This window comes from Gallus gallus, chromosome 8 (genome assembly GCF_016699485.2).
Source record: "Gallus gallus isolate bGalGal1 chromosome 8, bGalGal1.mat.broiler.GRCg7b, whole genome shotgun sequence".
NCBI classification, from domain to species: Eukaryota; Metazoa; Chordata; class Aves; order Galliformes; family Phasianidae; genus Gallus; species Gallus gallus.
Window position 1 is genome coordinate 27,663,250 of NC_052539.1, and position 26,210 is coordinate 27,689,459.

The 26,210-nt window shown below is 47.5% G+C and overlaps 1 protein-coding gene across 4 annotated transcripts in view; it reads left to right on the plus strand.

Annotated features, from left to right (window-relative positions):
• Positions 1 to 26,210, plus strand: part of ROR1 (receptor tyrosine kinase like orphan receptor 1) — a 143,092-nt gene that overhangs the window by 96,049 nt on the left and 20,833 nt on the right. For 3 of the 4 annotated variants that reach the window (XM_046944240.1, XM_015290940.4, XM_046944239.1), the window contains exons 2-4: positions 4,579 to 4,650; positions 15,300 to 15,587; positions 16,572 to 16,602. In XM_046944240.1, coding sequence (XP_046800196.1) covers positions 4,608 to 4,650; positions 15,300 to 15,587; positions 16,572 to 16,602 — 362 coding nt within the window. In that variant the 5' untranslated portion in view covers positions 4,579 to 4,607. Of the gene's footprint in view, positions 1 to 4,574; positions 4,651 to 15,299; positions 15,588 to 16,571; positions 16,603 to 26,210 lie in introns of those variants that run through there. The other variant, NM_204509.2, reaches the window with a different exon arrangement.

The window sequence follows — 26,210 nt, forward strand, 5'->3', positions numbered from 1 at the left end:
ATGTTGCGGAAATAGAATCCTCTCTCCCGTTAAAGATGTGAGCTGCATTTGAGGTCTACATTATGGAAATTTCGGGACGGTGCCAATTAAACAGACAAGAAAATTAGTGGATAATAGGTCGTATCCATTACAGTCGCAGCAGGTATGTCTCGATCTCCTTCAGCACCTCCAGGGTGGGCTGTGAATGGGTTGGTGATGGGTGGATTGCGAAATACAGTGTCTTGGGAGATGAAATAAAACATGCAGGGAGCTTCAGGAGGAGCGGTGAGACAGCGAGAGCTGCAGGAAAGAGATGGTGGAGATAGGGGTAGGAGAACAGCCCCGGGGTGTCTTTGTGGGGAGATGCTGGCACTGATCAGCCAGGTAGGAACCAGACAAAGGGGAAGGTGAAGTGTAGATGTGGAATGTGCAGAAAAGCAAACAATTCCGAACACTTGGTATAATGAGGGCTCACTCTCATTCTACATCATCTTACCTACGATTGCTGTTATCTCACTTTCAATTAATACAGCTAAAGAAGAGTATTTTAATTCAGCTCTTTAAGGAGCACTGATGTTGCTAGTAGATGTGCTGCTGTAACGCCTACCAATGATTTGGCCAGAATAGTGGTGCCCAAATGAGTGCTGACCTTCCCAGCGGTGCGGGCCAGCTTCCCATCGGTACGTGTGGGAATGCCTTGCCCAATCTTGTTCTTGGTGTCTTGTGCAATCCGGGTTTTATCACTTCCTTAGGCAAATTCCTTCAGAGGGTAACAAATCTCACTCAGCGCAGGGTTTCTAAGCGGCTTCGAGAAGAGATTTGCAACTGGAAAACTTCGTTTTTATTTAGTTTAATTTTGCATGGTTTATTTTATTACTTGGACTCATAGCTCCTTGGCCACTTTAAATAACTCCACACTCCTTTTGCTATTTTGGGTATCCCACAGTGAGATGTGGATTGCAGATATTGCATTCACATTCATAGAAGGAAAATGCTAATCCAGGCTTTCTTTAGGGTATGTAAGGAGGGTGTAGGAGGACCCGCAGGTATGATACATAACAGGGGATGCCCATTACAAAGACATTTTGATTTTTGTTTGTGTGTGTTTTAACTAGACGTATCTTCTGCCTCAGAAAGATGGCTTGCTGCAAGGCCTGGGATTCTTTCTGTGCATCCAGGAGTTAAGCAGGCAGTGCAAACATGCAGCCCTCGTACATCGCTCCTACTGCCTTGCAAGCAGAACATCCCCCTTTGCAGACTCATTTCGCCCTCTGCTTTGTTTCTCTATAGCAGATTTATTTCCCATTAAAATCTTCAATCATTTCTGGATTTAGTGTCATCCTAGCTATCTGCCTTCTTCCTGTTTTGACTTTTACTCTCTTTCCTTCATGTTACAAATGCATGGTGTAGAGATATTAATTAGCCTGGACACAGGGCCTGGATTGTCTCCTTTCATTGTGGGGCAGCAGATGAGGCTGCCCTGTGCTCGGCTGGGGCTGCAGCCCTGTGGTGCAGACACAGCCCCTGAGTGATGGCTGCTTGTGGTGAGAAAATGAGGCAGCAGTGTGTGCCTGCGATAAGGACAGGCTCTGCAGTTCTTCTTCCTGGGCAGCTTTCTGTAAACCTTATTGAAGTTTATTTAATCACAGAGGCTTTCAAAGGACTGACTTGTGTGAAATGCGCTCGGCACTTGTGCAATATGGTAATAAAGTCAGATGTTAGCCAACTTCTCTGTGGGGAGGAGATTTGAATACACTTTGCGTGGCTTTTCACAGAGGTTTTAATTGACTGTTGTGATTTCTCATTAACTTAAGACCATGGAGGCACTCAAGGCCAGGCTGGATGTGGCTCTGGGCAGCCTGGGCTGGTGGTTGGCGACCCTGCACACAGCAGGGGGGTGGAACTGATGGGCATTGTGGTCCTTTTCAACCCAGGCCATTCTGTGGTTCTGTGATGATACTGTGACCAGCATTTCTTCATTGGGACGGAGTTTTGAGCAGATATTTAACTATCACGCATTAAGATTCTTCGTTCGTTAGAAAACGAAACCTGAGCTGGCTAATGGGCCTCTGCCACCTGCAGTAATGGACCTTTCTCCAGCGGGCTTTATTCCAAACCACATCCCATTGTTCATATGGTTAAAGCAGTGGGCCGGCACTGGCACAGGCTGCCAGCAAGGTGCTGCACTCAGCACCCGTGGAGATGCCCTCCATCCACAGCTTGATACTGAGAACGCATGAGGGAGTGACACGTTCTGAGGCTCAGCAGTGCTTTGGTGGGCCGTTAAGTGTGGTGAAGGCTGAAACAGCCCCTGTAACCGTCCTGCAGTAAGGAGGAGTGCTCATGTGCACAGGGCTCAGCTCCTCCTCGCACACCATCCCTGTTCCTGTGGCTGCTGGGACGAGCTAAGGTTCGGGTTATCAAACACCACCCATTTCACAGGCGCAAAGGAAAAAAAGCCCTACTTGGTCTGTGTGTTCTGAATGCATTTTGCTGCAGGAGGCAGAGCTGCTGAGCGAGGTGCAGCAGGAGGCAGCCCTGGTCCTGGGGGGAAGCAGCTCGAGGCTTTGATCCCTTCCCCTCTTTGTTTGCTCGGTGACTTTTTGTTTTCTGCATTAACTTGGAATTAATGGTATGTCCCCATGCTGTGTGGCTGCTCAGTGTGTTCCCTTCAGTCCTATGAGGTGTTTACTGAGGGCATAGAAATACTTTGCTGTGAAATCAGAGCTTTAATTCAGGAGTATTAGAAAATTGCCTTAGTGATGCATAAGGCCATCTCACAAACAGTGGCTTTACTTCCTGAGGAGAAGTGAGCTGTCTCCCCCTGGAGCTTGGTGTCGTAGTGTGGCTCCTCGTGGAGATCAGGTGATGGCTGTGTGCTCTGTGAGGTTTACCATCATACTTCCAAAGGCTGTTCAAGAGAAAAGTGATAGAAACACTCTTGGAGCTGCTGCATTCTCGGATAGAGATGGGAGCACAAGGCAGAGATTGAGCATCCCACCAGCCATGTCCTGGTGGATGTTTGGGCCCTGGGCTGGCCCACTGCTCGTTTGTCACATACCCAGAATCTCAGCTCTGGCCTTGAACAAGTCCTGGTGCCATTGGCCATGGTATCATTCTCATCCAACATCCTTGGAGCTCTGCTCCAAGCTGCTTTCCTTCAGCCTGGCAAGTTGCTCAGCCCCCAGTCCCTAACGTTTGGGTTAGTTAAGAAGCTGAAGTGTCTGGGGAGTAACTCCTAAAAGCAATACAGCAGGAGAGGAGTTTGTGCCAGCGGTGTTTGGAAAAGCCCCAAGAGGTGTGCGCGGTTGTGGAGCCATCTGAAGTGACAGCAGTGCTCATACAGACAGCAGGAGCCCGGCTCTGTGGCTGCACCCATAGCAGTGGGAAAGACGGCAACAGCTTGGGAAAGCTTGTGCTGCACAAAGACACAAAGACATGAAATAGTACAGAGAATAAATTAAAAGAGAAGGAATGTAGAGGAACAGACACAGTGGGACAAGGTCTTGGCTTGCATCGTGGGTAGCTTCAGAGCAAATCCATCGCACACGGGCTCAGGATCTGTCCCCATCAGTGGGTTCGTGCCCTGCGTATCTGCACAGGACTGTGCTCGTAGGTGAGTTATAATGGCTGCAGGTTCTGTGTTTACATTGGAAATACTTGAGAGAGCCTTAAATAAGCAGTGCTACCAGGTGGGCTTTTAAGAAAGACGATATTTATAAGAAGTGTGGTGGCTGTATCTGAACTTAACTGCTGTGTGCGTTTGTATGACATCGTGTTTACAGCTTTGTCGTGATTTCTTAATGAACTGGAGAGTTGCTCACTGGTCAAATAAAGGCAGGAGATCTTTGGATATCCTTGCACTGAGGTTGCTTTGGACTTAAAGGAAGGTGCCAAAATAAAAACGGTACGCTTTACGGCGTCCACGTCCTCCTCCTGGGTGCTGCTCAGCATCCCTGTGCACGTGCTGGTGCTGGGGATCCAGGGGCAGGGTCAGCCTTCCCACATCTCAGATACACCTGTGTTAAATCCCAGGGAAAAGGTACAGCAGCAGTGGGGAGATGATCCTGATGTTCAGACCAGCCTCTCAGGCCTGCGTTTACGTGAGTCGTATGAGGGTTTCTCATACAAGTAGCCCTGTTAACTTCAGTGCACAAACGGTGTCTCTTCTTGTGCTCGTGGGTTCACAGGATTGGAGTCTCTGTAACTGTTAGTAGATAACACGTTCAGCAGCCTCGGAGCGCTGTGTTTTTCTTAGCTGCAGCACTGCGCAGTCATTCTACCTCTATAAAACCCAGGGAGGGACTTTAAGGTGGGCCAAGCACATCTCAGAGCTTGGCTGCTTGAGTAACACAAGGCCTCCCAGTGACAGCACAGCCAAACAAGCTCCAGCCCTGGCCCTGTGCCTTTTTCCACTTCACTGCTTCTGCTGCCCATATGTTTCAGCTGCCAACACAGAGCATCGGGCGCGTTTTAACCACTGGTTTTCTTCAAATAATTCTACTACTGTGAGAGCACATTTACAAATGCCTTTTACACTCTCCGTGATACAGAACTGATGCAGTAACAGCATTCTTCCTTTCTGCTTTTCTCTTCCAGGAGCAAATTCGTCAGTGGTTGTTGATTTCATGCCTACGTCATCATGGAACATCTCGAGTGAGCTAGATAGAGGTAGGTGGACAGAAAATGCACAAGGATGTGAAATCAGACTTTAAAATCCTAATAGTTCTTCTTGACTCAGCCAAATCAACAAACAAAGGAATGAGGGAGCGTTTAAGATAAGCCTTGTTTGCCTTGTGATCATTTGACATCTAACGATGTGCAGCTCTGTGATTCCTGGAGGTTGCTGTGTTCGTTTCTTGTTCCAGTAAAATGTTCCACATGGTAAAAGCATTTCAAGATGTGAGCTCTGTTGGTTTGTGAGCTGCTTGACATTTTGTGTGGTGGATCTCAGGCTCTGAAAGCGAAGTTAACAAGCATCGGGCAGAGTCGTTTTGTCTCATTGTGTTTTATTATGAATTTTAAAGGCTTTAAATTAATAGGAGGGAAAAATACATTTGCAAGTGGCAATTATGTGTGATTTTGAGCTCTCTGAAGAGGGTACAGTGAGAAAAAGAGAGATATTTCTTATTCCCCTTCATTTTGTAATGGCGCTGTGATGCACCGTTCACGGTGGAGGATGCTGCTCACCTCCCCAACCGCTCCATTTGTCAAACACTCTCTTTCCATTTGCATATGATTTTGTCACCCATGAACTATTCAGACTGACATTTCCCATCACGGAGTTCTGCCACAGACTGCTTCTCCAACTCTCATAGTCTGCGTTTTGTTAGTGCTTTGTATGAACATGTGTGCACAAAGTTTTATGTTGAAACATAAATGTGTTTTCTGTACTAAATATGAGGGGAATCTCTAGTCCTGGTGGTTAACTCTTTCGCTGAAAGCAGTGACGTGTCAGTTCTCCGGGCAGCATTTACCTCCAGGGCAGGTTTTCCACTAGGATGTGGTCCCTCATCACAGAAGTCAGGGTCACACCTTGTTGAGGTGAAAGAAATACTCTTTGCTGACCGTCATTGGTGGTGTATTCTTCATTCTCCATGTTGAGCCCCATGGGTTTGGGGTTTATCCATTGATAAAGGACCCGCAGTGGGTTTGCTGTGTGTCTCAGGGGAAGATGTGTGCCTCCAGCCAAAGCCCGGACAGAGGGGAAGGTGCACAAATGATGCCAAAGGTAGTGTAACTTTTCAGCAAATCCAATCTGAGCTGAGCTGAAAAACAGCCCCCTTTGACTTCCTTGTTATTATTCCTTATTAGGGTTTTGTGTCAAATGTTTTCTTATGATCAGGGTGACTTTTTACTGGTACTTTGGCTAGGTTGCTCTCAGCGGGTCATACCCCCATGTGAGCACTCTCCATCCTTAGTTTGACTGACTGAGATGGGGAGCAGAGCAAGGTACTTGCAGGCAGCATGCACTGCATGAATGACCCTCTGTGTTCTGTGTCTGCTGCCTAAACACTGCCAAACACTAAAACCACCAAAGTCCCAGGCTATACCAGCTGGGGTTTGGATGTCCCAGTGAGCAGAGGTGAAGCTTTGGGCACTGAACCATCCTAGTGCTCAAAGCAAAGCCTGTAGCTTCTGCGCCAGCACTGAGCCTGCCCTCAGTGTTCACAGACAGAACATTTTCCATGTTACTTTCGTGGCACCTGTTGCCGAGTTATTTTGTCAGAAACAGGTAAAATGAAGTTTCACACTTCTAATCCACCTGGAATGCAGCAATTATCAGTGGCTGGGCTGAATCCCACATTCCTGGGGGATTACCGGCCCCTTTGCTTGCCCTGATTAGCATTTAGACAGCTGTAAGCTCACACACCTAAACATGGATTTACATACGTGATTAAAATGCATTTGCTGCCCAAAAAGCTTAGTCAGAGGGGCAGGTTCCTCTGTGTGCCCACGGGCCAAGCGAGGCACACATGCCTTGTCTTGCCCATAAAAGCAGGGGCTTTCATGTGGGCGCTGCCATCTCTCAGTAAGGCCTTTGAAACCCTCACATGTGGAAAGCAAAATGCACTGCAGCACATGCTGATGGAGGCGTGCGCTTTGTTTCCATCTCTTTCTGCAAGCAGGCGTCTGGAAACATCACCATCCACTTGTCTTTGCTGCAGTCAGCCATGAGGTCATGCGGGCGGCCCAGTAAAACTTATTTTAAAGCCTATTAAGTTCACCACATGAAAGTGCTTTCCAGCCAGACTTCCCAATTAAGCAGCTGTCCGCATTAAGTGGCTCTAACTCTATCTGCTGCCTTGTGGAAATAAGCATGTCTTCCTTGAGCACGCCTTCTGCCTTTGGGAAGGAGGAACAGCTCGTGGGCTCCTTCAACAATATGCTGCGCTTTGAAATAATTACTTAATATGGTGCTTTCCCTACCTCGGAGAGTTCTGCAGTGATTATCTTACAACTGAGCCCTATTCAGGTTTCAATTTCTATTAAATAAGCTAAATCGACAGCATTAAACAGTTGCCTGTTTATTCTTTTTAACAGGAAATGAATTTAAAAGAGACGCAGCCACCCGTGAAGAGCTGTTGAAAGCAACGATTGATGGGAGGGAGGAGGTGGTTTCTCACCAAAACCTTAAGAAAACAAACAAACTATGCATAAAAATAAAAAATAATGGCAGTTAAAATAAGAGAAATGTAGCTATGAGCGTTTTCCTCTTTTCCAGCCTGGTAAATCGTGGTGTGCAGAGGGACTGCCACAAGGGGAAAGAGAAATGAAAACGCGATCAAAGAAGTATTTAATTATATAAGGAGAAATAAGGGAACTTCGGGGGAAGAGAAGGGGCCTGGTGGGGGGGAAAAGCCCATCCCAGGGGGCGAGGGCAGGATGTGGGGCTCCTGCCCCGGGCTGCTGCCTGAGGTTCCCCTTTGGCTGGGAGACCCCACAGCACTGCTGTGTTTGGGGCACGGTGCTGTGAGGGACAGGCTCGGCTTTCCTGCTTTAAGGCTCTCTGGTTTCCCGTTTCTTTGTACCTATGTATCACCTCCCCAGTGTCAGCCACGCTCCAGCTCTTGGTCCAAGAAAGCTTTGCATTGACCGTGTGCTCTTGGTTCCCTGATGGAACCAACTGGTGGTGGAAGGGTTGGCTTTTCCTTGCATCGGCTTCGAAAGAAAACCTTTCCCTTTGAGATTCGCAGATCGTGCTATATTCCTTTCCCTTTTCGTGCCTATCCGCTTTGATAAACAAGTATAAAACACCGGAATGATTCAGGGCTTGGGATCCGTTTTCATTTTGAGACATCTGCCATCCCAAGCCTGGGCTCACAGCTCCCTGCTGCTCTCGGCTCTGCATGGCACAGCCCTCAGTTTGCAGAGAGCAAACATTCCCCAAGGAGAGGGCAGCAGGGGTCAGGATTTTGCAAAATGTGCCCCAAATCCACCGGTGGTGGCTTGAGGTGAAGCTGGGATTTCTCCTCGTGCATTCCAAGGCACCCCGATACAAGGATCACCTGTAGCAAGGCATGGTGTGGAGGCGCCCTGAGCAGAAAATGACCGGGGCAGGGCAGGGCGAAGCAGGGCATGGAGAGCTGCAGCGTTTGCAGTGCTGCCCTGCACAGGGCTGTGCACATCGCTGACTTCTGGAGAAGGCAGCCTTGTTGACAAATCCTTGCTGAAGCTGTCGCCTCAACAGTTCTTCCCAGGCACGGATATGCCCTGGCCTGGAGTGTTCATAGAGAAAATCCTGCCAATGGCCCGGGGAGAATTTGACTCTTAGGCAAACTACATCTTAAGAAACATCAACAAAAGCAACCGTGGACAAAGCTGGGCGGGTCGGGGCCTCCTGGCTTCGGCCTCAGCCCTTTGGAGATTTCCAGATTTTCTTTTGAAATCACTGGACGTGAATTTGATCCGCGTGGTGAAAGGGGAAGAATTACAGCTTTCACATTCATGCACAATTTACCTTTTTATTTTCCTTTATTATCTGGGGGATATTGGGTAAATCAGGCTCCCCCGATGGGGCGCAGGGCTCGGATTCTATTTGTGGGGTCCCGTGAGCAGCACGGCAGTAAATTACAGCTGCTTTGTTTGGAAATTTTTTTAGCCACAGCACATTAGCTCCTTTTGTTTGCTTTTCCACCGACGGAGCCACGCATTCCTACTTGAGAATTTGTGTTTCTTGAATGTCCCATTTATAAATAACACGGGGTGTGAAATTCGAAGGTCGCGGGACAAAATGAGAAGAAGAAACCACCCTGGGTAGCACGTGGTGGTCGTGGCAGAAGTCCTGCACGAAATGCATTGCTTACGTGGGATTCTGTGTAACCTCAGTGTGTGCAGCGAATGCCTGACCATTACGCATAAGGTAACGATATATAATAACCTTTTCCTGGCTCATCCAGCTATCTTTGTTTATTTGAAAGATTGATAGATCAGAGGGTCAAGGGACGTGTTTTATTGTAAGTTTCTGTTCCAAATTTCCTGACATTTTTGGTTTAAAAAAAAATAGAGCTTTAAAAGGCACAGAAAGGGCTAATAAGAACCAGATCCTCAAGTGATGCTATGTCAAAATGTCAAAAATAACAGCTTTCCTTTGACTCGACGGCATTAATCTTAGGGCACATACCTTTCCGCGCACCCTTCCTTTAATAGCTGCAGTTCTTGTGTGCAGCTCTTTACTGCCGGGCAGCTTCTAAAGTGACAACAAAATCCCTTGATGGTTTTCGGTAGTTTGGTTTATAGCTGGATGTGGACGTTTGTTTACCTATTCCAAATCACTTTTTTTGTGTGTGATAAAGTTTAGAGGCTTCCTACTTGTGCTATAAAGCTGGTTCCTAACTAAAGAAGAGCTTCATTTCCCCTTGTTGGATTACAGCATCAGAGCTATCACCGTCCTCAAACCTGGGAGTTAATCAGGAAAGCAGAGGCAGATGTGAGCCCTCACGTCCATAGGAAGAATTCAGAGGTGTGAAGGGCAGCGAGGTGCGCAGTTCCCATCCCGGAGCAGTGGGATTCAGGTGCCCAGCCCTGATAACTTTGGAAGGCCGCAGGGATCTGCGCTCTGTTTCCCTCCCTGAGCCCACCCACCCTTACGGCCCGAGGCAGTCCTGGAGCTGCTAATGATCGGAAAGCAGCAATTAATTATGAGAATCTCAAATGCAGTGAACATCGCATGGGGACATTGAAAAGCTGATAAAGCCCTGGGCAGCAGTCAGCCTGTTTCAGGTCAGTACATGATCCTCAGGTAGCATTCATGCCTCAAATAATGGCTGGGAAGAGAAAGCCTCGCACACAGCTGCAGCGTGTATCCTGAGCTGAGCCTTGCACATACACACTGCTGAGGAACCACGCTGAAAACGAGCAGGGCGAGCAAATACAGGAGTGCGTTTCCTTTTGTCCCGAGAGAGCTGACATTGAATATTTCCGCTTGTTTGTCTGGACTTCTTTAACTCTGATATCCTTCATATGGGTTGCCAAAGCGTGGGTCGAGTGCGGTATCCCTTTCCTCCCACTGCCATTCCTCTACTTTTATTCATCTGAAATAAGTGGAATTCCAGCCGGGAGTCTTCCTTTTGCCCCCTTTAATAACAAGGGGCTGTTGATCGGACCCGCAGGTCGGACCTGCCGGGAGTTGTCTTCCTCTGTGAGTTATGGGCAGATGAAGCAAGCCATGCTTAATCCTTTTTCCAACTGATAAATATGTGCTCTGTCAGTGGCCACACTTGGGCAAGAAATTCTTCTGGTTCCTTCTTCAGCTTAACTGGAAGAGCATCAAACTCTGCTCGGCTGAACACGTGAAGCAAACACAAAAACCCATCCTGCAGGTTGTGGGTGGGCTCGGAGTTGCAGACTTTCTCCCTCGAGAGCAGTTCTGTGTGGAACATTCCCACTGTCGGAGCGGATGGCTGGTGCTGATAAATGGGAACGTGGGCTGCATCCACATGTAGCATCATCTGGGCTAACGTGGCTCATCTCAGGCTCAGAGGGAATGGAAATCATAGAATGATTAAGGTTGGAAAAGATCTCTGCTACAGCAAGTCTGTCTGACAGCTCATCTCCACCATGCCTACCGCAGTGCCCAGTGCCCCGCTGCACCGTGGTTTAAGCTGCCCTTCTGCCTGCAATGACCCGAGCGAGGGTTTTGATTTGAGCTTTTTCCTGAGCGTTTTGAAAGATCAGAAGGGCACAAAGAAGAGGATGAGTGAAACAATCGTTCTTCTCATGAAATGAGTGGTTCAGGGACTAACCCTGCATCCCCACCGTGCCTTAAACACCTAGTGAAACCAGAAACGCGGAGCACGCACGGTGCAGCAGAACCCTCCCATGGACAGCGAGGCTGTTACTGCTCTGAGAGGTGTCTTTGGTAATTTAAGATTGAGCAGCCATGTGGTCGCAGAGGAGATTAACATTCCTTGGCCAGAGAGGATGAGCTCTTATTTTGAAAGCCACCTGGGTTCCACTTAAAAGTGGTGGAATACTTCAGAATTTATTACGGCCGAGCAGGCTCCTATTTAACAATGTCAAGACATAGCTGTGGAAATACACACACTTTTCTTCTTCGGAGACACGCAACGCACTACATTTCGTCCTCGCACAGCTGTTGCTGTTCTGTAACATCAAACCAGCGCAGAGTTTGGCCACGAAGGATACCTAATATTTGGATTTTATATGCAGTGTCTCCAATTTATGCGCTTAGAATCACGAAGATGACTTATGATGTGTTGTGTTTGCGTTGGCAACGGCTCAAAACCAGAAATATATTTCAGGCTTGGCTTTCCAGATATTATCTCAAGTCATTTAAAAGTTCATTATAGGGCACCCGCTAGTGCTGCTATAGTAAAAGGGCTGTCAGCATTTTTCAAGGGTTTATAACTCAGCCATTAAAAAGAAATGTCTGTGGGCTGAAACTTGGCATTCAGGGGGTAGGCCCAGCAGTAAATTGTTTTTACAAATTAAAAAAAAAAAAAGTCAATTTGACTATTATTAAATTATAGGTGGGCTAAATTTTATTTAGAACTTATTCGGGCTGTTCTCCTGCACTTCTGTAAGTCGAAATGTGTCTGAAATGCTCTCATAGAGTGCAGCTCTAAAACACGGACCAGCTGTTGTTGTTCTTGAAATCCTGAGATTGAGCTGAAAATATAACAACAGCGCTTATCCCAGCGTAGCACTTTTCACCTTCAAAGTGCTTTACGAGCATTATCTCATTAATGTACATAGCAGCCTCCCCATGATGTAAGAGGGATTATTATCCTCACTTTATAGCTGGAGAAACCGAGCCAAAAGGTTTAAGGCTGTTTTTAAAAGGACTTAGTTGCACAAATCCCGTGTGAGCTTTGATTGGCTTTGGGTGTCTGCTTCCCTTCGGCTCCTCTGAAAACCCCAGCCGGAGTGATTCACCCAGCGCTGCTGGGAGCCAGCACTGCACTCACACTTTCCAATGGCCGCTGCCACTTGGGTGTCGTTAACTTGTGCATAAGAACCATCACGTTTCTAACAAATGATTCTTCTGGGCAGGGAGAGTCGGCTTGGGGCGGCAGCCCCGCTTACCCCCCGCCGAAGCCCAGAAGGAGGATCTCCCCCTGCTTTTCCTGGCCTCTTTTGTCCCAAAGTAGACAACGTTAGAGCTGATGGCACCAGAGAGCGGCTGGACGGAAACCTGAGGAGTTGTTTTGTTGATGATTGTTGTCAGGGAGAGGATGGTGCTGGTAGCTTTGGGGATTTGATGGGCTTTGGTAGGTAAGGGTTCGATTCAAGGGCTGGAATTAGAATTGGGCTTCCCTTTGGCTGCACTGTGCTCGGTGAGGGCAGCAGTGGTTGGCACTCATCCATTCTCTTAGTCCGGTACGCCTCGGGTTCCCAAACCTGGCATGGTTTGGAAGCACTGCTGGACCTTCAGCTCACTGTCAGTTACAGAAATGCTTTACCCATGAGAAACTTCTTGTGAAGATTCCAGCTGCCTGGAGCTTTCCCTGCTCACATCTCATCTCAGGTGCTTTACGGTCTGCTGCCTGAGCTGATGTAAGATTTGGATGCAAACTGCATGGCTTGAAGGACTAAGCTAAGCTGAATTTTGCGGATGTATTTTGTTTTACAGTTCCTGTAACTGTTTGCAGAGAAGGCAGAGAAAGCCTGGGGAAGAGTGGGAAGTCCTGGCACCAGAGGCTGCTTCTGTGGGTACCTGCAGAGAAGTTGCCCCACAGCTCTTGCTGTGATGGCCATGCTTCCCCATTGCCTCGCTGTTGGCAATGGTACTTTGAAATGCTTCTCCTGCATTTGGTATCCTACCCAACATCATTATTATTCCTTTATTTGCTTCTTCTGCACGCTCCAGGACCTTTAAAATATTCTATTTACTGTTGGCTATTAGCAAGACCGTCATAGGACTGAGGCCATTCTATTTTCTGTCTGTATTGCACTGAAGATGTCTGAACTTCTATCTTTGAAACACAATCAGGAGTTATATAAAGGCCGGTGGTGCAGAAATGCATTGTATCATTAGGTGCAGTTATCCACTTCCATGCGATTAGTGTGACTTTATTAAGCACAGACTGTGGGGAGTGCCCAAGAATACATGTGCTGATTTAGATGATACTTCCCTATGAGGTTATGAAGGTGCAAGTCAGAAATGCTTTTAGTCGTGCAGAAGTGGCTCTGGGGAGGTAACGAGCAGCCTGGCACCCAGGTGGGATGCTGAGCCCATTGTCTGCCTTCACCACTCAGCTGCTTTGACACCAGACATGGTTTTAGCTAACCAGGTCCATAGGAGTCAGCTAGCAGTATGATTTTGCAGTTTCATATCTGCGTGTTAACAAACTTGATCAGTGAAAGAGAGCTGTGTGGGCAGCTCCTTCGTGCGTAGTGCTTATCCTAACAGCATCTCGGGAGAACAGGGATGTGCTGCACACAGTGCTATGCAAATCCAGGGTAAGAACTCACACACTAAGGAGATTAAATACAAAGGAGAGAGATACTGATACTCACAAGACATAATGAAGGGAGTAGCCAGTGAAGACATGATTAAAATAAGTAATTAGGGAAGTGGATTAGTTGGGTAAGGTACTTAGCCAAGCTGTTTTTATTGGGTGCTGGAGATCTTTCTCCTAATTTCAGGCAGGCTTGCTGCTGCAGGTAGCAGTGGAGGCAGCCGACCGTGGCCGCTCTCGCAGCACAGCACAAGTTCACGTAGTGATGGGCCTCATCGACCTCCCAGCCCCGCTGGCAGAGCACAGCAGCAGGGCCACGGGTTTCCCACTGCCTGGCCGCCCCGCTGAGACAGCCAGCACTGCTAATGGGCTCTCCCCACTAATGACCACGTCGGGTTTGAACCTGTGACACCGAGATGAAAGCCCGCGTATTCCATCCCCCAAACCCAATCCATCTCGCTCTCTGCCTTTAAAGGATTTAATTAAATGCTGAGTACAGTTAACTAGAAATGGCCTTCTTCCTGACCGATGCAGAATGAAATAGCACTTGACAGGAGAAGGCAGTGCTCATGAATGGATTAGGAGAGATTAATTTTGTGAAATTGTGATTTAACATTCTCTGTCTTAACAGAATGAAAGAATTCGTGATCTTCTGCCTGCACCTATCATGAGACCTATTTCAGATTAAACTTCAGTGCCCTCCCCAGAGGAAACACTGACTGGGAAGAAAGCCTTCATCTCGCAGATATGACCCCTGTTCCTTCATCTGTGCTCTTAGTGCTTGCAGAGCCATTCGCAGTGTGGGTACTGTCTGCGCCGCTCTGCAACTCCATTAAAAATGGCTCTGAGGTCCTCATTGCTGAGAGGCTTATTTCATACCTTGGTACGTTTTGTGGATGCAGACGTGAGCAGGGGCAGATGTGTGAGGCACAAACAGTAAAATTTATGATGGATATTTTTGCATTTTACTGGTTAGCGAAAAGGAGAAATAAATTGAACAGAGGAGAGGCATTACATCTTTCTTCTGTGTTGAATGAAGCCAAATATAGGATGATGCTGAGAAAGTGGAGAAAATCTATGGATGTACAAACTAAAAGAAGCTTTTGGGAGCAACGTTATGACTAATGTGTGACTACCATGAGTACTGTGTCCAGGTCTGGAGCCCCCAGGACAAGAAAGACAGAGAACTGTTGGAGAGGGTCCAGAGGAGGCCACAAAGATGATCAGAGGGCTGCGGCACCTCCCCTATGAAGACAGGCTGAGAGAGCTGGGCTTGTTCAGCCTGGAGAAGAGAAGGCTGCGGGGTGACCTCATTGCAGCCTTTCAGTGCATAAAGGGAGCCTATAAACAGGAGGGAAGCCAAGTCTTAGAAAGGGTAGATAACAGCAGGACAAGGGAAAGTGGTTTTAAGTTGAAGGAGGGAATATTTGGGTTGGATATCAGGGGGAAGTTCTTTACTATGAGAGTGGTGAGGTGCTGGAACAGCTGCCCGGAGAGGCTGTGGATGCCCCGTCCATCCCTGGAGGTGTTCAAGGCCAGGTTGGATGGGGCCCTGGGCAGCCTGGGCTGGTATGAAATGTGGAGGTTGGTGGCCCTGCATGCGGCGGGGGGATTGAGCTTTGTGATCCTGGAGGTCCCTTCCAACCCAGGCCATTCAGTGATTTTGTGACTACAGTGAAGTGAAAATAGCGAAAATAGCAAAATTTGTTCCTTTTTTCACTGTGCAAAACTATGTGGAACCTGCATTGGCCCTAAAGCACAAATTAACGAGGAGAGCTTTTGGCTAAACCCGATAGCCACTTCCCTTTCAAAGACAGGAATGAGAGTTCTTTCAAATAACACTCCCCGGGCTGGATTTTTTACCTCACCTTGTTTCTGTTTCTGTTTCTACAACAGATTACTTCTTGACGCTGGACGAGCCCATGAACAACATCACCACCACTCTTGGCCAGACCGCAGAGCTGCACTGCAAGGTCTCCGGCAATCCGCCGCCCACCGTGCGCTGGCTGAAGAACGACGCTCCCGTGGTCCAGGAGCCCCGGCGCATCTCCTTCCGTGCTACCAGCTACGGCTCCCGGCTCCGAATCAGAAACCTGGACACTACCGACACCGGCTACTTCCAGTGCGTCGCTACGAATGGCAGGAAGACTGTTTCTACCACCGGTGTGCTGTTTGTCAAATTCGGTACGTCTCCTCTTTTGAAGCTGTGCGAATTGTTGCTTGGGAAAAACAGTGCAGGTAACCCCGGAGAAAGTTCCCAGAGTCATCGAATGTCCCACATTGGAAGGGATCCATAGGATCTTCAAGTCCAACGCCTGTGTTGTGTTAACCACTGAAAACAAGGGCACTGGCCCTTCAAGGCCAGGCTGGATATGGCTCTGGGCAGCCTGGTCTGGTGGTTGGTGACCCTGCACACAGCAGGGGGTTGGAACGAGATGAGCATTGTGGTCCTTTTCAACCCAGGCCATTCTGTGATTCTATGATTCCTTTAGTTTATATCTGAGATTTAGGATATTTTTATCTAAAAAATGGTAGTACTTCTAGAGACACTGCTGTAGAAAACACAGAATATTTTTCGTGGCTTGCTGACTGGAGCAGCATTTCCTCAATTTCTAGAGCACACGCTCATTAGTATGAACGTCTCTTAGACCGGCTGCAGCTGACTCTCCAGTTTGCTCTGTGCTGCTGAACTGCAGTCAGCTCAGCCAGCCCAGTATTTGCCAAATTATAAACGCCAAAGGCACCAACAACAAAACGCTGCGAGCCAACGCCTGCTGAATCAGGCCAAGGATGAATACCCTGAAACACAATGGAGATTGATAGGGGGAAGTGATGCTGTCTTCTCCCACTTACAGTTACAACATGCTTTTGTACAAGCCTCCTGTGGTTTGCTGCAACCTTTTTTGTCGTGACCCCAAACACAGTCGAATTACAGAATCAGTCCCTCAGCTGTTTATTACCCTTATCTACAGCATTTTGCAGACAGTCACTGCTACAGGATACAGCCTTGTCTTTGCTATTGAGAAATGGAGACTTGCCTGTTAAACTGCATAAACCACGTCCAACATGACAGACTGTTACTTTTATCTTTTAAAAGGTTTTGAAAAGCTTCCTGCTTGTTACCTCACTATAACTCATCACACTGTTTTTCTTCTGTCACTTTTCCAGGTCCCCCACCAACAGCAAGTCCGGGATCATCGTAAGTTGTTTCATGTCTCTTAAGTCGATTCATTAATCTTGTGTTTCAGCAGTCAGAAGTTCATTTTTCATTTCGTGGGACAGAGGCACTTTTACATTCCACTTTAAGTCAGATAGGATCATAATTTATTGTAACTGAATTATCTGTCTCATAGATAAATTTTCATGTTATCGTGTCAACTCCTATTTCTTAAGCTAGACTTCTTATTTTCCAGTATTATTTCCTTTAGGTCCCCTCGTGCCTTCACCCTTTGAACTGATTTCAGTGTACACAGAGAATAGACCGTATGAGGTGAAGCCCATCTTCATAGTCATAGCCCAGTATGGATAATATTTGACTAAGTAGACGTTACTACCTAGGGGGTTTTTACTAATTTAATGGAACTGGTGGTCATAACCTGGATCTGTGTCCATCTGTAACCGTATTAGTAAACAGTTATAAAAGTCCTTAAAGATCAGGTACCTGGGTGCGAGTAGTGGCTATTTTCACAGCAGCTTCCCTCTATCCTGGAGCTCACAGTCTGCTGCTGGCTCTGAGCAGTTGCCACCTTGAGCTTGGCACTGGAGCTTCTGTCAGCGGTAGGCTTTGGGAACGTATCAGTCTGTCATTTCAAGGTACATGACCAAACTTGCTTGCCTTTTATAATCCCCCGTTATTTTCGAGTCTGATCTTCAGCTGCTCAGAAGCTTGTTGTTATGATTGTGTGTCCAGCTTATTCACACCTTGCACACGTGCAGTAATGCTGAAAACGGCCTGTCCTGATGAGGAAGCTGTGAATGCCTCTGACTGTCCGTATAGAAGATCGTTCACAAACTATTGCAGAGGGTACAAATTAGGAAAAGCATCTGACCACAAAAGGACATGCTAGGATGCCCTCTATTGGAACGCTATAAAATGTGGTTTTGTCTTTTGGAGGTACCTGCAGTGAAGTTGCTGAGTTTGTTTAGGAAGGGGAGCTCTTTGCTGGGACTCGGAGCCCTCGTTGCGAATGCGGTGCTCTGGGGAGCAGAGCTGCACTGCACTGTGGGAGGTGGAGGCTGCTGTGCACTTCAGCAGTTGGGAGATGTTTTTGGTGATTTGAGAAGGTGTGCATTCTGTGTCTGCTTCTGCCAAGTCTGGTGTTCCTAAAATTTGTAAGGTGAGGCAAAGCTGTCAGAAACCCATAGGAGAGCAGTGTGAGCACAGAAGGCGGGGAGCTGTGCTGGGATTTTGCTGTCTGGGCTGCTGAGCATTGCCTTGTGTTGGTTTGGTTGGGGTTTTTTTTTGAAACAGAGTTGGTTTGGGAACCTTTTTCCAGTTTCTCTCTCCGGCCATTTATCTCTTCCCTAAAAGCCTCACCCTTCTATAGAGAAGTGACAGCAAATGTTCCCATTAATTCAGTGAGAGTCAGGCTGGGCTCTGGGGTGATGCCTGCACATCATCATCCACGAGGGAAAAGACAAACTACTTCTGGGTTTGTCTCTTGTGTGCTCCGTATCAAACATTGCATTGACTTTGAAGGGATTCAATCCAGGATTTCCATTTTGCTCTCAGCATGCCCTGCCCATTGTTATACATGGGGACGAGCACAAAGACCTGGAAAGGTGAAAATAAAGTGAGACTTCCTCTGCAGTAGTCCACTTTACAATCGTGCCTTTAAAATTTCTAACCAAGAAAGATATTTAATCACACTTCATTACCCTGGGAGGTTGTGGGTCTGTCTAATGAGAGGACTCATTGTTTTAAACATTGGAGGGTAACATATCCAAAGAAACGTGTGCAGGCACCTCTGTTGTACCGAATGGGGGACGTTTACATTCCTGGAGAAGCTAACCAGATTGAATCTGTGAAAGAAGAGAATCAGGAAGAAGCTCACGAGAGGGAAATGATAAACTTGGAGCTCGTAGAAAAAATGTCAGTGGGTCGTCATGAACCTGGCTCATTTCTGCTGCCGGTGGCATGAGTGCAGCAGCCTCATGGACAGCAGCTCTTGGTGAGTTCCAGCTGGATTGAGCTGAGCTGCAAAGAGAAATTACGTGTTGTGGAATGCAGGAGGAAAGCTGTCTGCTGTTCTTTCCATGCAAAAAATATCTTGAGATATCGTGTGTAGTACGCTCCTCATGCAAACCAGCAAACAAACGATTAGCTATGGAATAAATGGAAATTTGGTGGAGTGTGTGTGTGTGTGTGTGTGTGTGTGTTCAGAGTGATTCTGCATTGCACAGGGAAGTGCCACAGAGAGGTGTTTGAAGGCGCTCTGGTTAAAGGCAGCACTGCTCTTTGTTGTAGGGGAACAGAACACCTTCAGCAGCTCTGGTGAGCCTTCTCATCCAAAAATATTTATTGGAAGAGGTTAATACCTCTCAAATATGAGGAGAGCCTGGAGACCATTCCCTGCAGGACTCGTAGTAGTACACTTCAGTAGCGTTTGTGCTTTATCAGCATGACTTTCTTCACTATCAACCAAATGGATGGCAAGTAGCAGTCATCCTCGGTGGCTGTGCTTTTCCCATGTTGTCTTTATTAATGTGCCATGAGGGGAGGGTTCTGTTCATTTGAGGATTTAATTGGAGGATCATGTTTTTAAGAAAATCCATATGCTCCGCACTTTCCTTCCTATAATTTATAGGTGCAGAGTTCTGCACTTAATGTGATGGCAGAAAAATAGATGGTCCAACTGTAGCTTAGAAAATAAAGAGGTTAAACGGATAACTTCTGGTAAAGGAGACAGGCGATGCGAGATAACATCTTAATTCTCGTGTGTGTTATATCCTTATTCTTTCTGCTTTCCTCAAACACTGCTGTGGTTACTTGGAGCCAAATGTCTGCTTTGCAAACCAGTCCCAAGCAAACAAAAGGAGCTCCAGCAGCAGTGTGCCACTGCCATCCGTCGGGGAGCAAAGAAAGCGAGGTGTTGCTGTAGTGCAGAGCCTGGCTGACCTGAGTGTCCTTCCTTCAGCTCTCTGGTGTTTGGCAAAGGTCAGCTTTAAAGCCTTATCTGTGGGGCCGAGGAGCCGCATTCCGTTGGCATGCTCTGCTGCTCGATATGTGTAACACAGCGTAACTATGCTTCTCTCTTTTGTTTTTTTCATTAGCAAAACCACACTCCCGCTTTATAAATAAGTTGTTATTTTATCTTTGTTCTGCCGGAAGGTGCTGCAGATTCAGGGCCCGTTCCAGGCACCCGGGGAGCTGAAGGCAGAGTGTGAACACCGCTGTGCACGGCCCGGCTGTGAGCCCAGAGCGGGGCGGCCCTGTGGGCTGAAACAGATCCCATGAAGTGGGGGCTGTCAAGGGCACCTCCAGAGCAGGCAGCAGCCATGGGCTCCTCACCCGGCTGGTAACTCAGGTCCTGCTTGGCTCCTGGTGTGAAAGGCCAAATCTACTAATTTAGCACTTGTTTTTTCCCCTTTATTATTGAAGTTCTGACGCTTCGTGTCGCTTTGAAACACTTTTGTCAAGGTTTGGTCCTTCGAGGATGTGGCAGCGTGCATCCCAACCTCAGGGCTCTCCAGGGGCTGCAGAGAAAGGGCTGAGCGCAGCAGATTCCAGGCAATGAGAAAATTCTGTGTAACAACAGAGATCATTTGGCCTGAGGAATCGTTGTGCATTCAGTTCTGCCCCACAGTTATTACTGTGCCCGTTTCCTCTGTCTGTGTTGTTTCCACTACCTGGAGCGATGCTCTGCGCTTGCCTTGAACTTCTCTTGCTTGCTCCGGGAAGAATGCTGGGTGTGAGTCGCTGGGGGTTGAGCAGGGGGAGCCCATTTGTGCTCTGCTCAGGAACTGCTGGACTGGGAGAGAAAACAGAAGTTCCTTTTTTTTATCATCCAGTCTCATATTGAGCTCAACAAAACCTAATGGCGTGTAGTTCGATGGGAAGAGCTCGGGAAAATGTCAGCTCTGTGTTGAAGTTGGGCAAAAAAAAGTACAGAATCTGTTGTTTTTTAGCACGTTTTGGAAGATCTTAACCTGCAGGTGACATGCAGCACCCGGCAGGGCGGGCTTTTGGCCTCAGTGCAGTGGAGCCATGAGAAGAAAAGCACAGCACCTCTTAGAAGTGTTCTGTAAGTTCACAAGAGGTGGTGTTTTAGGTGTCGAAGGCCAAAAATGCCTGTTCCATCAGCATTACTGCTGTGGGATGCGCAGTCTGTGCTGTGTGGCAGAGACAGTGTGTCTGGTGTCAGGGCTGCCCTCTGACACTTCGCAGGGCCATCTCTGTGTGCAAGCAAAGCATGGCATTGTTTGCTCTTTATTTAGCCACTCGGAATGAGGAGAGGAGGAAAAGAGGAGAGGAGAGGGCTGTAATTTTAAGGGGCATTTGATTCATAAAATCAAATGGGGTTTGTGCTTCCCAGAAATAGCTTGCAAGGCTTGTGAAACCACAAACCCCGCAGGATTCTCCCATCCTCTTTTTCAGTGATTAAGATTTTTATGGGTTTTTTTTTCCCCCCCCCTTTTTTTCAGTTAAACACATCTGGGATTTTTAGTAGAACAGATCTTTTGTACAGTGGCTCCATGTGGCTGGATGTCAGCATGGTTCTCTTCAGCGAGAAAACACATACCCACTGGCCAGCATCCAGGTGAGCCTTGGCCAACTGTGTGTTTGAGCATTTCACAGAGGCTTCTTTTGACCTGAGAAGTTAAATTTTATTGAAAAAGATCCCAAAAACTATAAAGAGGAAAGAGTAGATTCACCAGAGAGCTGCTTCAGAGCATCCTGAGCCCAACCCTGCTGCTGCTGCTGCCCGCTGCACCCACGCTTACCGCAGTGCTGGAACAGCTCTCCTTGCTGTCATTGCCACCAGTGCTGCTTTTGGTGTCTGTGGAAATGCTGAGTGAGGACTGAACGCAAATCCCACAGGTCTGGGGGCTGGCTCCTTTATAGCCCTGCTGCGTGTTGGTGCAGATGCCACAGGGCAGACTTTGAGTGGGATATTGTACGTGGAGGCCAACATAAATACGTTTGTGCAGAGCAGTTGTGCAGCGTGAAGATGAAGTTGGAGTGGCTGATGCTGACAGAAACCACGTTATGTTCTGCTGCGTTACTTCACTCGACTGCAAGTAATACCCCCATGGTTTTGCCAGGGTCTGAGAGCCAAATTAGCTGCTGTGGGCCTGCTGGTTGTGGAAATGAAGTGTTTCCAGGGAGGGCTGCTCTCTGCTGTGTCTTTGATCTGCACACGTATCTGCTAGGCACTGTCTCACCTTCTCCCTGGTTACTCCTCTGTGATTTTCCTAGTGATATTCCTGCGGCATCAGGGGTTGGTGGGGGGACTGCTGAGGCTCCTGTGGCCCTGGGCACCCCTGAGCAAGCAAACATCAAGTGGAAACCTCTGGGTGAATGTAGGACTGCATTTAGGCTGCTATATTTGTGCTTGGTATTACATGAATTGGTTACAGCCAGCGTTGGAGTGCATTTCATCTACTTCAAGGTACTTATGTAGCTAAATATACACATTATCTGGGAACCCCAGGCTCCTTTGCCTCTTTACCTTCTCTTATCTCCCAGACCACATATGTGAAGCTGAGCCAGAGTAAGACTGAAGGTGTGCTCGGTCGCCTTCACTGCTTTGTGCTGGTTCAGATGTGACTGAAGTAACGCAGCTCCCCGTCTGGGTCTGACACCAATGGGTGTTATACAAACATATATTTATATAGTTTGCCCAAGATTTTATATATGTGGTAACGAAGCAGAGAACTGAGCTCTGGAGGCCCAGCCCAGCACCCGTGCTAATGGGTGATAGCTGTTGGCTGTGGCCCTGCATCAGCTGTGGGTTTTCAAGTAAGCAGTCCTGCAAAAATGTGAGGTCTGTGCCACAGAGCTCTTAGCCCAGCTCTTATTAATGGAGAGGGTGAAACTGTAGTTTGTTATGCTGTGGTAAAGCTGCAGAAAAGAAGCTGGCCTGGAGTTTGGAGTGAGATTTAACTTTGGGCTTTTCACTTTGGAAAGGGTACCTGATAAATACTATTAGCTACTTTAATTGAAGTGTTCCACCTGTATCTGTCGTGTAGTGAGAGCAGAAAGCCCTTCTGTCTTCAAGAGGTCTGAAGGAAAGGTGTGACACGAGATGGAGACATAGCTGTGTTATCTGAAAACAAATCAATCACACTGATGTCAATATTTTAAGTGGGGAAAGAGGAGGGAGCACAGTGCATTATGACTTGGACATCAGGAGCCAGAGTTGCCTCATGCATTGTTATACTATGTAGGAAAAGACAATGCACAGTTAAGAACTGCATTTGTTTTCCTTCTGTTCAGTATCACCCATAGCAACTACGTATGTAAATAAATGTCTGGTGTAGAAACAGCCTTTGTGGAATGCTGCAGATAATACGGTAAATGTAAAGAGTGTTTGTGCTTTTATTCCTGCGAGGCTTTGGCATGACCCACTTGCATGGCTGGTAATGGCGTTGCACACAGGGATTGTGGCAGGACCCCGGGAGAGCTGTGTGGCCGAAGAATGGGTGTAGGAACACACAGAAGCCTTGAAGGACTGATACATAAAGTGCAGGAAGAGGATAAACTTTCCTTTCTTTAAGGAGTTTCGATGAATCATTAGGAAATTTGGTTTATGTAAACACTTAAATCCTATAATTATATGAATTGAGCCCGAGTTACAGACTGTGGGCTTTCTCTTCTGATTTATTTTAAATGAGCAAAGCGAGGGTCATTTTGGAGTTTCTTTATTCTGTTTGGCAACAGAATGGGAAAAAAAAAATCCTGAGAAGCTGAAAAGCTGCATTCCTTCCCCTGATGGTCTCCTGCAGCCCTTGGGGAGCTGTATTTGTGGGGACCGTCTTTAACTGTAGCAAAAAAATCTGATCATTATGCACAGTTGGCAATCTGCGTCTGACTAAGGCTGTTAATAAACCGAGTCTTGTGAGTTAAACCAAGTAGACCGGCCAAGTATTGTTCCTGTTCATGCTATAGAACCTTCGTGTTCCCCAGGGCCCTCTTCCCACTGAACTCGCTGGCAGGACGGCCTGGCTTGAGCACATGCTGGGATGGCCAAGCCATGCTGCTGAGCTCCATGGTAGGGCTGCCACCAGGGCCGATGGGATAGCAGCAGGGAATCGCTCTTGATTGACAGCATTGGGCCTTCAGTATTTGGTTTCATTCGTTGTTGGAATGAAGCTGAGAGCTTTAGGAAGTGCTGCACAGCCCCAGCCCAGCAAGTGCCCTCTGGATGGGAGGAAGAGCCCATCTCCCTTGCGGTCGTTCCCAACAACAGAAGTTTTGTGGCCAAGTTCCCTCTAACCCAGAAACCCCTTCTGGAGCTACTAGAAGATTGCGGTGGCAGTGTTGTCCAAACCACTGTATATTTATGACACATTCCAGTTTTCAGAAGAGATGATGTTTTCTAAGACAATTCCCATCCAAAGAAAGTCTCAGCTAGTTCTAATCATAGCGGTGATTTAAATGCCTTACAAGGATTTCTTTGAGCCCAAAGGCTGGGAGGCAAGATCGACCAAAGTACAGCAACAGTGATATTCAGCCTTCCTGGCCCATGTCAGGTTACGATGCTGGCAAGCAGAGCCTGTCCCAGGCTGCTTTTTGGGAAGGGCTTGCCCTGAGCCTTTGTCGTGTCCTCAAAAAGGGCAATAAAAGATGATTTGGATGTTTTGGAGAGAATCTGCAATTCATGTGTGAGGTGTCCAGGTGTGTTGTATCCAGACAATGTGGTGTGAAAGGTTTCTAGCAGTTGTCCTGTGTGTAGTTACGGTGCAGACCCTTCTCCAGTTCTCCTCTCTGAGAGCTGAGTGCTGTTGTTTTGGGAGGGGAGGGGTCAATTTTAAGATGGAACCCAAGCACCAAAGCCTCCTCCCTCCCAGTCCCAGCCTTTGGGAGCTCTGCATTTTGTTCTGGAATTCAGTGTTACAGGAGGGCCGTGGGGCATGGGCTTAAAAGCCTTTTATCGTCTTGTTTTACCTAAAAGCCTGCACCTTCTGGTGGCTGAATGTTCTTAGGGTGCTTTGCTGGGATCTGGCAGCCGTGGGAGTCGGTCAGGTGGAAGGGATGAAAGAAGGAACAAACATTTCAGCAGCCAGTTAACATCTGAGGTCATCTCCAAGGTGCGGTGAGATCCTCCTGTGCTGTAAGGCCTTTAATTGTAAGGGAAATCCTGTTTCAAGGCTTGTAATATTTTTGTGGTTGTAATAAAATATTCTGCAAAACCAGGTAGTAAAACCTCAGCGAGAAAATATCTTTTTCTTGTTTTGTTCTCGTACTGTGGTGCCCAGCTCACACTGCTGTTCCTTAAACAGATCCTCTCCTGATGTTTTCTGTCTGTGCTGATGGGCAGCGGTGAGGGATCAGTTGGAGGTCCATCAGATCCCAATGGTGTGCAGCCGCTCAGCTCAGGGCACAGCTCTGTGCCGGTTTCTGTTCAGCCTACTGCTGTTGGGCTGGAAACTGAGTGACGAGGATGCCCTGAAGCCATTAGCAGTGAAAGCTCCTGTTGCTCGTGGTAGCAATTATTCAAGAGAAATAATAATAACAACAATAACAATAGTAATAATGATAATGATGATGAATTACAGTCCAACAAACATGCTGAGCTTGCAGTGCTGCACAGCATTGCGAGGCTGCGTCCATCATCCAGCATCAGCTGCAGGGCTTACCTGGGGCTTGCACAGCCTGCAGCAGGAGCAGTGGTTCCAGTGTTTATTCAGTCTAGTAACAGCATTACAAACGGGACTAAACCTGGTTTGACCCACGCTGCTTTCAGTCCTGCCCTGCAGTATAAAACCTTCAGAAGGAGTTTTCCTATCTAGATAAGATCGCTGCATAGCCTGCCTGCATGTAGTTGCCTACTTGGTTGCAATTTGTGCTACTTCATCAGAGAATCATTAAGCACGAGGAAGAAGATTATAAGGTGTTACGTTATTTATCCCGATAATTAAAGACATGCATGGCACTCTGGCCTTGGCTGCTCAAAGCAGTAACCCCGGGCAAGTTCAAATACTGTAAAAGGAGTTAATTGTCAATTTCAGAATGTGTCAAGTTTATTGATCTTGTTAACAGGAAAATCCGTGTGTGGCTGCCTCAGTGGGGAAGGAAAGCAGTTATCTGAGCCGCGAGGAGCTGGATGCTGTTATTGAGGCCCGAACCAACCACAGCTGGTGTTAAGCTAAAATGAGTTGCAAAAGTTACCCTGCCATAGCTTTCCAGGCAAATGTCTTGTGTCAGTAAATGTACTTAGAACAGATTTTCTCTCAGTCATGATTTTGCTGGAGGTGAATGCACACATTCTTTGCCGCAGTGCCATCTGGCTAGCACCTAGACTGCATACAAGTGATGCTCATCCCAGGTTCACAGCCACTTCTGGGGTGTCAGAGGTGAGAAGGGACTGCTGTAGTCCTCCATCTAACCAGCCTTTATGAAGGTGGCTGCACTTAGGTTGCCTTCCCCTCAGTTGTTACACAGGTGCTGCAGTGCCAGAGCCTCCAGGCACCATGGAAGGGCTGGGAAGGTGCCCCACGTGCAAGCTCTCTCGAGCTGACTGTGTTGAAAAGATGGGATTTCAGTAGCTGCTATCCGAAGTTTCCTTCTCAGAAGGTAGTTACGTAAATCACTTCTACATCTTATCTGCATTATTATCGGTGGTTCTCCCATTTTATGGGACA